General features: G+C 39.3%; 1 protein-coding gene across 1 annotated transcript in view; it reads left to right on the forward strand.

Moving 5' to 3' along the window:
• The window catches only part of ETFA (electron transfer flavoprotein alpha subunit), a 69370-nt gene that overhangs the window by 2462 nt on the left and 48183 nt on the right, over positions 1–18725 (forward strand). Inside the window, exons 2-4 of the mRNA XM_003784547.2 lie at positions 13963–14109; positions 16886–16967; positions 17067–17149. Coding sequence (XP_003784595.1) covers positions 13963–14109; positions 16886–16967; positions 17067–17149 — 312 coding nt within the window. The remainder of the gene's footprint in view (positions 1–13962; positions 14110–16885; positions 16968–17066; positions 17150–18725) is intronic.

The raw sequence follows: 18725 nt of genomic DNA on the forward strand, positions 1-18725 counted from the left end.
CAGTCTCCTGCCTCAGCCTCCCAAGTAGCTGGGACCACAGGCGCCCGCCACAGCACCCGGCTATTTTTTGGTTGCAGCCGTCATTGTTGTTTGGCGGGCCTGGGCTGGATTCGAGCCCGCCACCTTGGGTGTATGTGGCTGGTGCCTTAGCCACTTGAGCCACAGGCTCTGAGCCCACATTTAACTTTTTAAATAATTTGAAACATACAGAAAAGTTGCAAGAATAGTATATACAAAGGATTCTTAAAACTCTTCTGAATTTCACCACTTACTGATTGACACATTTCCTTTATCTCTGTACATATTGCTATGTTTCTGAGCCATTTGAAAGTAGTTGGAAGCATACCCTTTACTCCTAAATAATTCAGCACCTGTTTTAGAAGAACAAGGACGTTAACTTTTCTAACCGTACATAATTGGCAAAATCAGGAAGCTTAACAGTGATACAGGGCTATTTTCTAATCCACAGACATTCAAATTTTGCTGTTTGTCTCATTCATTATTATTTATAGAAATTTCTCTCTCTCTCTCTCTCTTTTTTTTTTGGAGACAGAGTCTCACTCTTGTCCTGAGTAGAATGCCATGGCATCATAGCTCACAGCAACTCAAACTCATGGTCTCAAGTGATCCTCTTGTCTGAGTCTCCCGAGTAACTGGGACTACAGGTACCCACTACTACGCCCAGCTAATTTTTCTATTTTTAATAGAGATCGGGTCTTCTCCTTCTTGCTCAGGCCGATCCCAAATTCCTGAGCTCAAGCAATACCGCCTTAGCCTCCCAGAGTGCTAGGATTATAGGCGTGAGCCACCAGGCTTGGCAGCAATTTCTTACTTTACGATACTCCAGATGTGGTGCGTGTAGTTGTCATATCTCTTTAGCCTTTGTTAGGAACTTTCCACAGTTTTTCTTTAGCTTTGATGACGTTGACATTTTTGAAGAGTATGGGTTTTCTGTTTTGTTGACTGTCCTGCAGTTTAGGTTTGTCTGGTGTTTCCTCACGATTGAGGTTATGTTTTCTTAGCAGGAATATGGCAAAAGTAATGGTTTAGCCTATTATTGATGATGTTAACTTTTAGTTAGTTACTTGGCTAAAATGTTGTCTGCCAGTCTTAGCATCTGTTGATAATTCTTGCCTGAGAAATGATTACTTTGGTGCAAAATGGTGATTTTCTAATTCCATTGTACCTTCTACATTGTTAGAATTCTTCTATAAGGAAGAACATTGCCTTCTTGCTTATTTATTTATGGATTCATGGGTCCTTATTTAGTAGGTTATAATCTGTTGCTACTTGTATTTACTTTTATGTTCAAGTTGTCTCATCTTTGTAAAGTGGGAGCCCATTCAGTCTGGCTCCTGTTTATATGTATTTATGATGTCATAAAGTCAAAATGGCTAATCTTAAATCCCTACTCTTAAAATTTTAAAAATCTGTTCTGTAGCTAACCATTAATATATTTAGAAAGAAGATATACTTCCAAAAACATGTTTTTAAACATAAACTTAAGAAGTTTATTAAAAAGATTACTTTAAACTATTAATACAATCTGAATATAGTTAGCACTACTAAACTGTTCACTTAAAAGTGGTTAAGATGATAAGTTTTATATGTGCTTTGCCACAGTTTTTTAACAAAGAAAAAGATTATCTTAAATGATTAGAATGTTAACTAATTCTTTGACTTGTATCTTTTATCTAAGTTCTATTTTCAGTTTTACCTGATTTGTGCTATTGAGCTAAGTTCTTCATTGTGAAGGGAGCCATTCTCAAAGTCATCTGTTAACACAGATAGTTTTTATATCTACAAGAAAATGGGCAGGCATTTGTAATTAGTTGACGTTCTTGCAGGGATATTAATCTGAATTATTATCCTACTAATTTGCTTTGAAATTTGTTGACTAGTAAGATGCCAACAATATTTTATGTGGAGAGTGAAGCAACACTTTCAAGGTCATTTGAATGTTATCATTAGTCTGTTTATTGCCAGACAGGAAAGAATCAGTATTCAGAAGCTGCGATATGAGGGAACATGACACTTCAGAGGCTACTGCCTACCATTAATGAATGAGATTGAACTCTAACTTGCATGCAAATTTTAATTTCTTTTGAAAGAAGAAAGAACCAGTTTTGGACAATTTTGGCTCTTTCTATAAGAAAATTTATTTCATGAAGTAAATTCAGTAAAATTATGCCTGCCAATGTATCTACTAATAGTCTCATCTGTTTTTAAAGTGAAGCAAATTGACAATTTTTACTATTATAATCAGTGTCAGATTTTTAGTCATGAGTAAAAACTGCTGCATTTTGTTACTAGAGAGGTTTAAGTAGTTTAAGTACAGAAATGCAATATGTATTTTATTATTACGAATACAAATGTACGTTAAGGATAGGGGACTTTATATATTGTTTATCCTTTTGAGTAAGACTTGGAAAGATTTTATAGTTTATTCCTGCCTTTTTTAATTTTTTTGAGTTAAGCAAAAAGGAGTTATTTAAGTGCAGCAAACCAGTTGTAGAAAGTCATGTATCTCATGATCTTTCTTGTAAGTGGTTGCTCAAAAATGTGTACACAAGGATGTACGGAGTGGAATGATAGAAGATGAAGGTTGAGGGAGTGGAAAGTGGGTGGATGACAGGAAATTAGTTAAGGGCGGCGCCTGTGGCTCAGAGGAGTAGGGCGCTGGCCCCATATGGTGGTGGGTTCAAACCCAGACCCAGCCAAAACCTGCAAAAAAAAAAAAGAGTTAATGGGTATAAGGTACTGTCATTGGATGATGGGTCCTACAAAAGCCCTGACTTTTTACCACAACACCATCTGTGAGTGTAACAAAATCACTTATGTGCCCCATATATTTGTACAAATAAAAAAACTTAGTTTCTGGCTCAGCGCCTATAGCTCAAGCAGCTAAGGTGCCACCCACATACATCAGAGCTGGCAGGTTCAAATCCAGTCCGGGCCTGCCAAACAACAGTGACAACTACAACCAAAAAATAGCCGGGCGTTGTGGTGGGCACCTATAGTCCCAGCTACTTGGGAGGCTGAGGCAGGAGACTCACTTGAACCCAGGAGTTGGAGGTTGCTGTGAGCTGTGATGCCACAGCACTCTACCCAGGGCAACAGCTTGAGGCTCTGTCTCCAGAAAAAAATAAAAACAAACAAAAAAAAACTGCTTAGTTTCCAAAGAGGATTGGGGTGGAGGTTCATTAAAATGATGATTCTAGGGCAGCGCCTTTGGCTCAATGGATTAGGGCGCTGGCCTTATATGCTGGAGGTGGCAGGTTCAAACCCAGCCCCAGCCAGAAACCACAAAAAAAAAAAAAAAAAAAGATGACTCTTACTACTTTAGGTTATGGATGGTAAGGGAAAATGAAGTAAGGAGTTACATTTCAGCTCTTTTTCTAACATCTATGGTAGTTTACTGTATGAATACACAGTTAAGTCACAGCAGGAACTCAGAAAATCTAAAAACAAAAGTGGTTTCAAAAATTACTGAGGTTGGAGCAAAGTGTAGTATGCAGCTGTAAGACCCAGCTACTATGGACATTGCTTGAACTCAAGATTCTAGGCCAGCCTGGGCAATATGAGACCCTGTCTCAAAAAACAAACCCCCAAAACCAAAACTATTGAGGTTGAATAAGAGAAATACCAAAATGTGTTCACTGGACTTAACTGTCATGAAGTTGCTGGTAACGTTGAAGAGACTGGATTCAGCGCTGTGGAGGAAGTGAAAGCCAGGAGTGAATAAAGGAGAAAAAGGGAGAGTTGGGGTCTATGGATATTATTTTCAAGAAATTTGCTGCTGAAAGAGTGCAAAGAGAATTATAACCTCTTTAGACCCTGCCCCATAAGAAGTATTCTGTCTCGTAAAGGCCAGTGAACTTTATATAGAGTGTGTGGCTAGTATGAGAAGAAAATTTGTCACATTTTACTTTTTGGAATCACGTTCAAGCAGTAGTGTAGATAAGTTCTCTAAAAGCATGATGGAGTATCTGTTTTTGTGATCTAACAAGTATATATTCTGTTCAGGTACCCTAGGGGTGACTTAAATTATCCATGACATAGAGGTAGTTGCTTTTTAGTGTGTGTAAAGACAGAGTTTGACTCTGTCACCCAGCCGAGAGTGCAGTGGTATCTTACAGCAACCTCAAATTAATTCTTGAGTTCAACCGATCCTCCTGCCTTAGCCTCCCAAGAAACTGAGACCGTAGGCCTGCTCCACAACACTGTGTCAGCAGAAAAGAAGCCATGCTCTATCAAATAATTCATAGAGATTTATTCTGAGGACCATGGCCCAGAGCCACACCCAAGAAGCCTTGAGAAATTGGACTTGTGGTGTTGGGGTTACAGTTTGCTTTTATACATATAGAGAGACAGGAATTACAGCTAAAGTCATAAATAAGGATGTGGAAAACATACGTTTGGTTTGGCCCCAAAAGGTGGGACATTTGGAAGCAGGGAAGGTTGTAGGTGAGTTTAAAGATTCCTTAGCTGACAGTTGGCAGAAAGAGTTAGGCTTTGCCTGAAAGACCAGGAGTCAGTGAAAAGGAATGCTTGAGTTAAGATAAGGGTCTGCTAATCAGAGACAAAGTACCAGACAGACTCAAGTGGTATGTTATGTATATATATATTAAGGACTAGCATAGCCTTAGGCATATTAGTAAGTCACAGAGGACATCTTTAAGAAGGGGAGGGGGTGGATGAGGCATGTTTGATCTCCTTTCTCATGGCTAACAACCCAGTTTTAGGGATCGATCCCTTTGGCCAAGAAGGTGTCCACTCATTCAGCTACTTAGGGAGAGCCTTAAAATTTTATTTTAGTTCACAGCTGGCTAATTTTTTTTTTTTTCTATTTTTTGGTAGAGACAGGGGTCTTGCTTTTGCTCAGGCTGATCTTGAACTCCTGAGCTCAAGCAATCCACCGGCCTCAGCCTTCCAGAATGCTGATGGGGGTGGGAGCCAGCATGCCTGACCTGATTTTTAGTTTTTTATTATTTGGGGAAAATTTTTCACTTAGTCAATAAATATTCATTGAGTGACAGCTAAGGGCCAGGCAGAGAGGTAGGTACTAAGTTCCTACCACAGTACAGACGTAGTTCCTGTCCTTGTGCAAATAGACTGAGGAAGACAGACATTGAACTTTTTTTTTTTTTTTGAGACAGAGCCTCAAGTGGTCCCCCTGGATAGAGTGCCATGGCATCACAGCTCATAGCAACCTCCAACTCCTGGGCTCAAGCCAGTCTCCTGCCTCAGCCTCCCAAGTAGCTGGGACCACAGGTGTCCGCCACAACGCCCAGCTATTTTTTGGTTGCAGCCGTCATTGTTGTTTGGTGGACGGGGCTGGATTCAAACCTGCCACCTTAGGTGTATGTGGCTGGCGCCTTAGCCACTTGAGCCACAGGCGCTGAGCCACATTGAACATATTTTAAGTGTGATCACTGTTACAGAAAGAGAAGGTAGAGGGTTTTGGGGAGTGTATAATGGAGAGGTTTCATCTAGTTAGGGCACTGGAAAACACTGAAAAGGTATCTGAAATTAATTTGTAACCTGGGGTGCTTTAGACTGCATGATGAAATAATAAAGGTGAAGGATTTTCTTTTTTTTTTTTTTTTGAAACAGAGCCTCAAGCTGTTGCCCTAGGTAGAGTGCTGTAGCGTCATAGCTCACAGCAACCTCCAACTCCTGGGCTCAAGCGAGTCTCCTGCCTCCACCTCCTAAGTAGCTGGGATTACAGGCGCATGCCTGGCCTTTTTTTTTTTTGGTTGCAGCCCTCGTCGTTTGGTGGGCCCAGGCTGGATTCGAACCCACCAGTTCAGGTGTATGTGGCTGGCGCCATATATGTTTGAGCCACAGGCGCCGAGCCAGGATTTTCTTTAGATTAAAAAAAAAAATCACTTCATTTTTGAGTTTTGTCTATTTTAAATCACTTGTTTATCTTTTTAATTCTGTTCAAATCACATGCATTCTTATTAGCTCTGTACTTTGCTTTTTTTTTTTTTTTTTTTTTTGCCATTTTTGGCCCGGGCTGGGTTTGAACCCACCACCTCAGGTATATGGGGCCAATGCTCTTCTCCTTTGAGCCACAGGCACCACCCTGTACTTTGCTTTTGTAATATGGCATTATTTCCAGAATTAAACTAGAAACAGAAATGAAAACATCAGTCACATTAGTTTGATTATTCAAGATGAAAAAGAAAATTTAAAAGTTCATGGAATTCTGTCTAAAGTAAGGTGGAACATGCTAAAGGACCCTAGAAATTAAGGAAAAACAGTTCTGGAGTAACGGGACACCATGTGTAAGGGAGGACCTTACCCTCCTTGTTTTAGTTCCTGACAGTTCTGAGGGGCTGTCCATCTCTGGGGCTCCCTTAGGATCAGCAGAGATCTTTGTTTTGACTGTATTGCAGTTCAGTTTCTCCCGCTGCGTGGTCCTCCTCCTCGATCCATCATGGATGTGGTTCCTAATTGTACTCTCCTCAATAAACTTCCTGCACATACCCATGCCTATAAATGTAAGGTGGTACCAAACAGTTATAAGCACCCACTGTATGTAGTGAATTAGCTTCTCACATATATGTCTTGTATAATGCTAGTTATATTTATTCTGGGAAGAATTAAGAAAACAGTAATTCACTAGCACACTGGGAGGTCAAAGCAGGAGAATTGTTTGAACTCAGATGTTTGAGACCAGCCTGAGCAGGAGCAAGACCCTGTCTCTACCAGAACAGAAAGATTAGCTAGGCATTGTGGTGAGTGCCTTTAGTACTAGCTGCTCAGGAGGCTGAGGCAGGAGGATCACTTCAACCTGGAAGTTTGAGGTTGCTGTGAGCTAGGCTGAGGCGTTGGCACTCTTATCTTGAACAACAGAGTGAGACTGTAAAAAAAAAAATAGTAATTCAAATAATTTTCTCTGGTGGTTCATATGAGCAACCTTGGAGAATGACTACTTGGTCTTAAGATTGCTTTTTATTGCTTTTTATGGCTCAGCCACATACACCTAAGGTGGTGGGTTCGAATCCCCAGCCCGGACCCACCAAACAACAATGACGGCTGCAACCAAAAAATAGCCGGGCATTGTGGAGGGTGCCTGTGGTCCCAGCTACTTGGGAGGCGGAGGCAGGAGACTCGCTTGAGCCCAGGAGTTGGAGGTTGCTGTGAGCTGTAATGCCACGGCACTCTACCCAGGGGACAGCTTGAGGCTCTGTCTCAAAAAAAAAAAAAAAAGAAAAGATTGCTTTTTATATCTCAATATAGAGATTAAAATTATACAAAGAATAGTCTTAAAGCAACAGAAACATTTTTAGAAAATAGAATTTAGCCAGGTATGGTGGTGTACACCCAGAGTTTCAGCTGCTTGGAAGGCCGAGGTGAACTGGATGAGCACAGGAATTTGAGGCCAGCTTGGGCAACATAGCCAGGTACTGTTTCTTAAAAAAAAAAAAAAAAAAAATTAAAAATATAGAGCACGGCTTGGCGCCTGTAGCACAGTAGTTAGGACGCCAGCCCCATAGAGTGGGGCTGGTGGGTTTGAACCCAGCCCAGGCCTGCTAAACAACAATGACAACTACAACAAAAAAATAGCTGGGCATTGTGTGCCTATTGTCCCAGCTGAGCAGCTGAGGAAAGAGAATCATTTACATACAAGAGTTTGAGGTTGCTGTGAGCTATGATGCCATGGCACTCTACCGAGGGCAACATAGTGAGACTGTGTCTCAAAAAACAGACAACAACAAAAAAGGACAGTTTCAAGTTCGCAGCAAAATTGAATGGAAAATACAAAGAGTTCTCATATACTCCTTTCCCCCCTCAATCTTCTCCACTGTCAATGCGGAGCACCAGAGTTGTACTTTTTTTTTTTTTTGAGACAGAGTCCCACTGTGTCACCCTTGGTAGAGTGCTGTGGCATCACAGCTCCCAGCAGCCTCAAATTCTTGGGCTTAAGCAGTTCTTTTGCCTCAGCCTCCCAAGTAGCCAGGACTAACAGGGCCTGCCACAACACCTGGCAATTTTTTTTTTGTTGTTGTTGTCATTGTTGTTCAGCTGGCCCAGTCTGGGTTCAAACCTGCCAGCCTCAGTGTATGTGACTGGTGTCGTAACCATTGTGCTATGGGCACAGAGTCCAGAGTTGTACATTTTTTACAGTCTGTAAACTTATATTGACATCATTATTGCCCTGAGTCCATAGTTTGTGGTTCATTCTGGGTGGTGTTATCTTCTGTGGGTTTGGACAAATGTGTAATGACATATCTACCATGATGGTATCGTGCAGAATAGTTTCACTGACCTAAATATCCTCTATGCTGTGATAAGGCCATAAAATAAATTTCTGGTAAGCCAGTGTAAGGAGTCTAGTTTACCAGATCCAAAAAGGGCAGGAAGCAATTGAAATGTTTTAAGCAGAGAACAACGTGTCAGATTTGTGTCATAGAAAGATCACTGAGAGAAATGGATTGGAGGGAAGCAAAATTGTAGGTAGAGACGAGTTGGGTTGAGAGACTGTGGAATAATATAGGAAAAGGGTAATGGCCTGCCCTAGGATATTGATAATGACTATGGAGAAGTGAGTGGATTTAGGAGAATCTCTGTTTTGAAGGAAGAATTGTTATGACTTTAGTAGTTGGGTGGATGTAAAGATTGAGAGAAAACCCAGAGATGACTTAGATCATGGTTTGGGCAGCTTGGGAGAGAGTGGAGCATCTCCTGCAGTCTGGAGGAGAAGCAGTACAGGAGTGGCTAGACTCGGAACAGAGGGAAAAGATGATTAAGATTTGAATTTGCTGAGTTGGAAAGTGAGACAGGCAAGTTAAACAAATATGCAGATGTAACCTAAGAAGAAATATTTCAACTGGAATTTTTTATATATATACACGTATGTACACACAGACACAAACGCACACATATATATGTATCTCATTCTTATATAGGGGGTAAATTAAGCCATGGAAGTCAGAAGGGAGTAGTCAATGATTTCAGCCTGAAAAATGTCTGTGGGTAATTTTGGTGAGAGCAGAAACTAGATGCAAGTAATTGAGGCATGAATGGGAGATGAGGAATTGGAGAAGGTGGTAGCTAGAGTGGAATGTGGGGGTAGTGGCTCTTTTATTTGGGGATTATTGAAAATTGGGAGTGCTTCAAACATGTTTAGAGGCTAAGGAGAAGGAACTAGAGGACAGGGAGAGGTTGGAGACATTACTGAATGGGGATTATGGTAAGAGTCTCTGAGTAGATTTGAGAGAGCACAGTCTAGAGCCCGGATGAGGGGGGGATCAGACCCAGGAGGGAGGAGTCCACAATAGCTCCCATTGTGATAGGGAAGGGACAGGAATTTTTATGTTGAGTATGGGGAAGGGGAAGCAGGTCCCCACTGGTCGCTTCAGTTTTCATTGTGAAGTAGGAAGGGAGGTTAGAGAGGGCAGGATGTGTTGGCCATTTGAAAAGGTCAGGAGAGGGCGGCGTCTGTGGCTCAAGGAGTAGGGCGACAGCCCCATATGCCAGAGGTGGCGGGTTCAAACGTGGCCCAGGCCAAAAAACTGCAAAAAGAAAAGCAAAGAAAAGAAAAGGTCAGGAGAGGATATCTAAAGTAGTTGCTAGAGAGCGAGATTTCCAAGAAGGAAGTCGCAGTTGGGTTGCTAGGCAGTTTTGAATGCTCAGGTGAAGCTGGTCCTGCTTGCATTCGTTAATTTTTATTGAAGTAGCAGTGTTTGAACAGAGTGAGATTCCTCTCTGGGCAGTTACCTTATTCAGTATTTCAATAGTTATTTTTAAATGTTTGGCTCTTTTTCCTCTCATAACTGTTACAAGAGGGTCCTAAAGTATAGAGAGGCAATAAGATGATAAAGTGAAAAATTTTTTCCTTTAAAACCTTTTCACTCATGGGCATACTTTTTGCCTCTAGTCATATTCTGTACCCCTCTTCTACTTAAAATAGGATTTTAGAATTACAGAACTTTCAGAGGGAAAGGAAAAGAGGCCTTTGAGATCATATTTTTCTTTTCTTTTTGACTAATGCTGTTTTTTTTTTTTTTTTAAGTAGGAGAATATTTGCTAAGTAAAATCTTACAGAAATGAGCCATATGGCTCGGCTTCTGTGGCATAAGTGGCTGAGGTGCCAGCCACATACACCTAAGGTGGTGAGTTCGAATCTAACTCGGGGCTGCCAACAACAATGATGGCCAAAAAAATAGCTGGCGTTGGTGGAGGACGCCTGTGGTCCCAGCTACTTGGGAGGCTGAGGCAGGAGACTTGCTTAAGCCCAGGAGTTGGAGGCTGCTATGAGCTGTGATGCCATGGCACTCTACCCAGGGGGATAGCTTGCGGCTCAATCTCAAAAAAAAAAAAAAATAAAAGAAATGAGCCATATATAAAATAGCTAAAAATGGTGGTACATTGATGTGATTTGGTAATTAAGAACTCAAACTTTGGAGTCAGATTACTTGGACTTAGAATAAATAACCTGACTCTGCTCCCTACCTGTGTGACTGCTGAGCTCTTTCTCATCTGTAAAGTGGGGGTAATAATGTTACCTACTTAGTAGGTTTTTTATGAGTTTAAATAAGATGCTATGTATAAAACTGTTAAGTATAGTGTTCTCTCAGTGTTAATTTGGATGAAGCATAGCCTGGAGGGGGGCACATTTAACAGCCTGTTACCTCACCTCATCCCTTGTAGCAACTCCCAAGGTACCTTCCTGTAACTCTCCTTTGGAGTAATTTAGTTTGAAAGTCTCTTATCGAGTTCATCCCCCTCAATTTTTGGATGAGGAAACTGGGCTCTAGATTGAGAAATAACATAGGTCACAGATGAATTAGTTCAGTCCAGGCTGCATACAACCTTTATTGCTGAATCAAGTCATGTAACTATGCCTACATGCTACAGCTTCTCTCCACGTGGCATCTGAAAAATGGAAAGTAAAACACTCAGCAGAAAGTTTAATATTTTATAAATTAAAAAGGAGCCAGTTAGTAAAATATGTAGAATGCCTTTATGATGAATATAATGCTTAGTAAAAATTGGTCAGACAGATGGACCAAGTGGGTTCTTAAATATTTCTTTTGCTGTTGTTTATTCTTATAAGTCTAATTTTAAGTGGTCTTCTAAAAAGAATATACAATCTTCCACTGGAAGTTCTAAAAAGCTTGATAGTTGCTTTAGGAGAACTACTCAATTTATCTTATGATAGAATTGTAATTTACAGCAAATATGGGCCTTCTGCCACCAAATCTTAGATTTATTCTTCAAATGGTGAAGAATTCACATAATTTTTATGGTAAACAATGAGTGAAATGTAATCAAAAATATAGTGTCTGATATATATTGATAATGAATAGTTTGTTACTGGCAATTCTTGTGAAATGTGATTTAAACCATAAATTATGCCATTGAGTTTTAATTACAGAGTTCTTTACAAGATATGGTGTTTTCTGATTAAAAAAGAAAAAGTACCATATAATTAATTCTAGTAATATATATTGGAAAAGAAACATTGTATTATACTCTGTGGATGCATAAGGGAATAGGAATGATATTTGCTTTCTCAGAACTTTCATTCCATCCCAGAAATGTGAACTGTTGTGAATTGCTACAACTTCTCCTTTCTTTTTTTTTTTTTTTTTTTTAAAGACAGAGTCTCATTTCGTAGAGTGCTATGGCATCACAGCTCACGGCAACTTGTAACTCTTGGGCTTAAGCAATTCTCTCGCCTCAGTCTCCCAAGTAGTTGGGACTATAGGTGCCCACTATAACGCCCAGCTATTTTTTTTCTCTTTGGTTGTAGTTGTCATTGTTGTTTGGTTGGGCCGGGTTGGGTTCGAACCTGCCAGCTCTGGTGTCTTAGCTGCTGAGCTACAGGCTCCAAGCCTACAACTTTTCTTAAGAATAGTGTGTGTTAGTTATTATTGGAAGCTTTGAAAGTATGCCTATCTCTTGATCTAACACTTGTACTTATAGAAATTTGTTGTAAGAAAAGAATCTTAAGATGTACATAGATATTTCTAATGTTAGCTTTACATCCCTTTTTGAGAAATTTTTAATTTGTATTTAAGAAACAGTTATGCAAACAGGTGATTTGGCAGCAACAAAAGTCTCATTTCCTTGCTTCCTTGGAGTAAAAAAAGAGAGGAGAAGGATAAGAAATGTAATCATACCTATGTGATGCAGTGATTCCTTTCTCTGACATATCCTACAGTCGTCCTCCTCTCACTCTCCGGGTGGTATGGGTCTGGAAGTATTCCTACCCCTGGGGTCTCCCACCCCTAGCTGTGGGGTTGGGTTCATTGGGAGTTGAGAGTGTTTAGAAGGGTGGGGATAAAGTAGAAGTAGGGGAAGGAGGGTCCCTATTTTGTGGAGGGTTGGGTAGAATTTGGCTTTGTCTTCTATGGAAGAGAACAGCCAGAATAAAGTCTGTCCAGGTCCCAGTTAGAAGAAGACCAGAAGAACCTCTTGTCTATTATGGATAAATATGAAGATGTAGCTGTGAGGATGATCTTTTCTCATTGTTTATAATAAAAAAATTGCTACTAACCCAAATGTCTGCAGAGACTCATTAAACTGGTATGCCCTATACTGTGCTGATAAAAAAGTAAATGATATTAACATGTAGCAGTTGTATCTATAATATAGTAAATGAAAAAAAGAACATTATTTATACAAGCTGTGTAGTACTTGTGCAACCAGCATTACTGTCCTGTACCGGGCTTCCTTTCATTCATCCCTTCCTTATAGTTTCCAGCTCTGGGTATACTTCATGTTACATGTTCTCTTCACTCTAACTCCAGAGTTTAAGATTATTGCTGAATTAAGCCACCCAACTGTGCCATTTGATCCACAGTGCCCCTCTTTTTTATTTCTCATTGCTGCTTTCCACAAAGGTAATTCCAAAATTTTCTTATTTCCTTTTGCCTGTGGTGCCATTACTCACTTTTACACATGGCCGGAGCACCTAACTTCCTTCCTTCCACTTGACTCTTGTTCTTTATGATCTGTAGTCTTCAACAGTTTGGATCTCTTTGCTGTTTGAAAAACTGTTCTATCTCATAATTGTATATGAACAAGTCCTATTTCCCATGGAATCTTTGAACGTAGGGACCATTCTTGTTCATCTTTTTGTTCCTGTTGTTTGAAATTATTACAGCTGACTATGAATGATTGATGGGTGGTCTGTTGACAGTCTGAAATAGGTAGGGCTATCCACTGGTTGATTCCAAGAAACTGTCTACAAGCTGCTGGTGCTTTTTTAAAATTTAGCAACATATTTGAACAGTCAAGACCTCAGCAAAATTGCTGCTTAATGTCATATTACAGATTTTCATATCAATTATTTTGCTATTGGAAATCAACTTTAATTAATTTGTTTCAAACCGGTTGTTTCTGGATATATTATTGTATCACTTAGTAGGAGTGTAATATGTAACTGAATGTAATTGGTGGCAGAATCTGACCACTTCTTATTCACATAATTAGTATATTCTCTCTAAGGATTTTAAATTTAGGTATGTACTAGTTTTTTATTAGACATAGATTAGTGGGAACATTATTTTGAAATAATTAAAATTTTTTCAATAATAAAAGCTAATTTGCATTTTCAGTTTTTATTAGGTAATAATATTAGCAGTATAGTGATAAATACACGTTGCTTGGTTTTTGCTGCAATTTTAATACATAAATTTATAGAACTGAGTATTGTGTACATGGTGTCCAACCTTTTTTTTTCTGCCACACATTGGAAGAAGAATGTGTCTTGGGCCACACATTAAATGCACAAACACTAATAAAAGCTGATGAGCAAAAAAATGTCTGTGGATAATTTTTGTGATATCTAACACCACACATAAAGCAAAATAGGCCTCAAATCTATATTCAGCCTGTGAGCCACAGATTGACCAACCCTGCTACGGAATAGCTCTTCAAAGCATACGTACTTAACAACTGGCAGGTTTAGGATAACATTCTTTTCTTTTCTCTTTTTAGGCTTCCTTACACCGATTTCAGAGTACCCTGGTGATAGCCGAGCATGCAAATGATTCCCTAGCACCCATTACTTTAAATACCATCACTGCAGCCAAAAGTCTTGGAGGTGAAGTGTCCTGCTTAGTAGCTGGAACCAAATGTGACAAGGTGAGAAATTTTTAAGGTCAGATGTAGCAAATAGGATCTCCATCAAAAGACAGGGAAAGATGGCTACAAAGAATTATGTTGAGGACTATAACCCAAACTTGGGCTCTAATCCTCTTTAAATGGCCAGTGTCACAACCATTACTGTGTGTGAAAAAGGAACTAAAAGGTTTGCTCGCTCAGCATTTTATCTTTTGAAATGAGGTGGAATAGAATACTTGATTTAGTTCCCCTGGCACCATCAAATGCCATCAGGTACCAAGTAGAATGATAATATTTGAGTCCTCTTAGAGGTTAATGGCTGATTCTGTTTTTGTATTGATGAATATACTTGCTAATTGCTTCTAATATCTGAAAGTGGTAAATCTGGACAAAGCCTTATTGGTGTTAATTTTTAATTGGTAAAAGAACTCAAATGTAAGTATTAATCTTTCTAAGCTGTAGCCAGTACTAAAAGATGTTCTTGGGTTTTGTTGCTATTGTTGTAGTAAAGCAATGAGCGCTTCGGGAACTGAACCCTGGAAAGGTGCAATAATATGATTTGTCGGTTCTCTGCCACTAGGCTGAAGATAGATGCTTGCTGCAGTTAACCTTACACAGCTTGAGCCACCAGTTCCCTCTCACACAAGTATATAGTTGGGGGCTCGAACCTCACAGAGGATTAAATCTGGAGACACCACATTTCTCTTTAGAGGATTTTATTTATTTTTTATTGAATAACTGATACAAAGCATATGATAATGAAGGTTCAGAAAGCTGTTGTTGCTTCTGTCTTAATTAAACAAAAATCCATTATCTTAAAAGGATGTACTCTAGTAGGTTTAAGATTAGTTATTGGATTTCTTTACCTAATTACAACTATTGAATATTATACAGATGATATTAACCACAATATATGAGGATATGGCTAAACTCTTTTGGTTGCTCTCATCTTTAGATAATATACAAATTCTGTATTTGTCAGTTTTGCTGTTATTTTAACTAATTATTGTAATATTACTTTAAAAATATCTGAAATGATAATTTATTTATACTGTTTGGAGAAAAAAGCCCAGAAATCATCTGCTTTATTCATTTATCATATTATATTCTAATTTTATTTATTTATTTATTTATGGAGACTGAGTCTCACTCTCCTACCCTGGGTAGAGTGCAGTGGCATCATAGCTCACAGCAACTTGGGTTCCAGTGATCTTCCTGCCTCAGTCTCCCAAGTAGCTGGGACTATTTTCTCTTTTTAGTAGAGACGAGGTCTTACTCTTGCTCCAGCATGTCTTAAACTCCTGAGATCAGCCTTCCTGAGTGCTAAGAGTACAGGTGTAAGCCTGTAGTGACACCTGGCCTTATAACATTTCTAATTTTAAAGGGAAACAACCAGTACCTGTGTAAAGAGACTGTTAGCCCAGAGTCCAGTTTTGCACTGTTTTCTTTAGCTATGTATTACAAAAAGCACATGAGTTTTCTGTGAAGTGCCAGAAGTTTTTGCTAATAAAGGGAAAGATAGTTTCATTGGGAAAATTGTGTCCCACTTTGAATCTCTGGCTGCTATCTGGTTAACTTGGTTTTTAAATTGGAAGTTCTCTTAAAATTAGAGAAACTAAATGCAGATGTGTCCATGTGTTGTATAAGATGGTGTGCAGTGAGCTCTTGTTTCAGCAGAGGCGCTTTTGCTCTGTATCTTTCCATCAGTGAATACTGTTGAAAACTTTAGAGTCCACTGAGGGGGCAGGAGGCGTGGCTTTTTGTGCCCACTCAGCAGTGACTCATGTGGAGGGAAATGAGGAGACAGAAGATGATAATGACTGACATGACTCTGCTAAAGCAGAAGCCAGTCATGCTGTATTAAAGGTACTGGAAAAGGGGGCAGTCAAATTGCCTTCTGTATACAGAAAATCTGAGTGGTCAGAGAGCTTTCTCGGAACCCCATCCTGATTGCAAACAGAAAAATGAGGGATTGAAATAGAAAACATTTTGCTTTGTCATAGATAAACATATGTATGTGGGCAGGAACTCAGTATTTAACATACAATTTTCTCTATTGACTAGGGTTATTAATTTTAGTATCAGCAGAAATTATTACTGCTAAGTCAAGTGTAATGGACTATAAAGTACGGTGGCCAAGTCCTATTCTTCACCTCTGGGAAACCCTAAGTCCATCAAACTTTTTAAGCAGGGGTCCTCAAACTTTTTAACCAGGGGGCCAGTTCACTGTCCCTCAGACCATTGGAGGGCCGGACTGTGGGCCCCAGGACGAGTCCGCTGCTAAGCAGGACAGGCAGCGGTGGCAAAAACACCTGGCAGGCCGGATAAATGTCCTCAGCGGGCCGCATGTGGCCCATGGGCCATAGTTTGAGGATGCCTGGTAAAGTGTAATGCTGTATTGTTATTGAGGGAGAGAGAGCCCCATTTTCACTATTTCTAAAATGATGAACATATACTTGCATTGAACCAAAGATAAAGAACACAGTTTACAACTAACTTTGGGTAAAAAGCCATGTTGATTTTGGTTTGTCAGTTAGTACTTTTCTTTTTCAAGGGAGGAATTTTTGTTGAAATCCATTGTAGGGGGACTATATAAGGTCAATTGGAAGTAAGATCAATTGACATAAGGTATTCTTTGTTAGGGGAATATTTTTAACTCTATAAGTAACCCTTTTGCTAATAAGAATGATTTTTGCAGTTAGTCATTAAGATTTTATGCTCTGTTGAAATTTGTCGTGGTAGTTCTATTTGTATGTATATGATAGATGGATAACTAGGAATGTATCTTTTAATACAGGTGGCACAAGATCTTTGTAAAGTAGCAGGTGTAGCAAAAGTTCTAGTGGCTCAACATGATGCATACAAAGGCCTCCTTCCAGGTGAGGTTTTCCAGTTGGGAAAATGTGGTGTCTAAGTTATAAATAAATGAATATGAAAATACTATGAAATGTGTTTTATCAATTGTTTTTAATTCTCAGAGGAGTTGACGCCACTGATTTTAGCAACTCAGAAGCAGTTCAATTACACACACATCTGTGCTGGAGCATCTGCTTTTGGAAAGGTGAGAAGATTGAGAACGTGGAATCCGATGTCACTACTTAAAAGGGTTAGATTTCACTGTGCCGAAAGTGTACAGCATACTTTGTTTAGATAGCCAATCCTGATTTATCTGTATTGACGTGATAGTTTTGCTAAAATTCTTTTGAGATTTTATCACAATCTCTGTTAAAATAATATTTTCAGGTTTTCACATTTTGTTGTGGAAAAAACTAGGCTATTTTAAATTATCTTTGTTAAAAAACTGCGTTGAATTCTGTGTGCATGTAAGTGTATAAGATGTCATTTGTATTGTTTATTTTGGTGGCTGATGGATATTTAGAAAGCTCAGTTAGAAATGGTTTCTTTAGGTGGCTGATGGATATTTAGAAAGCTCATTTCTACTTGGGGAATTTGGAAAGGGCTGTGTGGTGGTTGGAGATATTCTTAGGGCAAAGAAAGCTATAATCTGATCATGTACATTGTGGTGTGTCTGAAGAAGGGATGTGGCCATCAGATGGGTAGTGAGTGGCTACATGAAGTTAAAAAGGAGGGGTAAGGAGAGAGCCAGGATAAGGGATTTATCAGTGGGCCTTTCTTGCTTTCTCTGTAGCTATGAGTATTATCCTAGCTCCATTTTCTTTTATTTCATTTTTAATAAGCTGTAATTTCTGGTCTTTATTTAGAAAAACTATAAATTGTACACAAATATGTTCTTATTAGAAAGGATACATAGAGCACAACAGTGTGTACAGCAAGGTACCAAAGTCCTGCCCTCTGATTTCCATCTCACTCTACCCCTTGCAGGGTACAGCTGTTAGCAATTGAACATTCTTTTGTGCTTCTTTCTGTGGATTTTAAAATTATAATACATGTACAAATATTTATCTTTTACTTCTAAAATGGGATAGTATAGCATGAATTGTTTTGGGACTAGTGGCTTTTACTTGAGAGTATGACTTAAATATTAGCTTGTAATATGTCTGTCTCTTTTATAAAATTTATTTTTATTTTTAACTTAGTTAATTTAGTTCTATCTACCTACCTACCTACCTACCTACCTAATTTTAGAGTTGGGGTCTTGCTATATGTCCTAGGCTAGCCTCAAACTCTTTGGCTCAAGTGATGATACGACTTCAGCCTTCCAGGCAGCGGGGGGATTATAGGCATGCACCACTGTGCCTGGCTTATCTCCTTTTTATGGCTCCATAATATTCTATATTTAGTCAAGGGCAGTTAGCTTGTTTCTAATTTTTTGCACTTATGAATTTTGCTGCAAGGAAACATCTCTGTGCAGATATCTTTGTACAGCTGTGCTGGAATTTATTTAGAATAGAGTTCTAGAAGTAAATTTGCTAGGTCAAAGGTTTTAAAATTTTTGATACAAGTTGTTAAATTGCCAACACTTACTTTCGTTTTCAACATTTCCCCCCCTAATTTGATGGGTGAAAAGATCTTTCAAGATTTTATCGGCTCGGCTCCTATAGCTCAACCGGCTAAGGCGCCAGCCGTGTACACCTAAGGCGGCGGGTTCGAATCCCCAGCCCGGGCCCGCCAAACAACAATGACGGCTGCAACCAAAAAATGGCCGGGCGTTGTGG

Source organism: Otolemur garnettii, unplaced genomic scaffold (genome assembly GCF_000181295.1).
Source record: "Otolemur garnettii isolate 467f Iridium unplaced genomic scaffold, OtoGar3 scaffold00011, whole genome shotgun sequence".
NCBI lineage: Eukaryota > Metazoa > Chordata > Mammalia > Primates > Galagidae > Otolemur > Otolemur garnettii.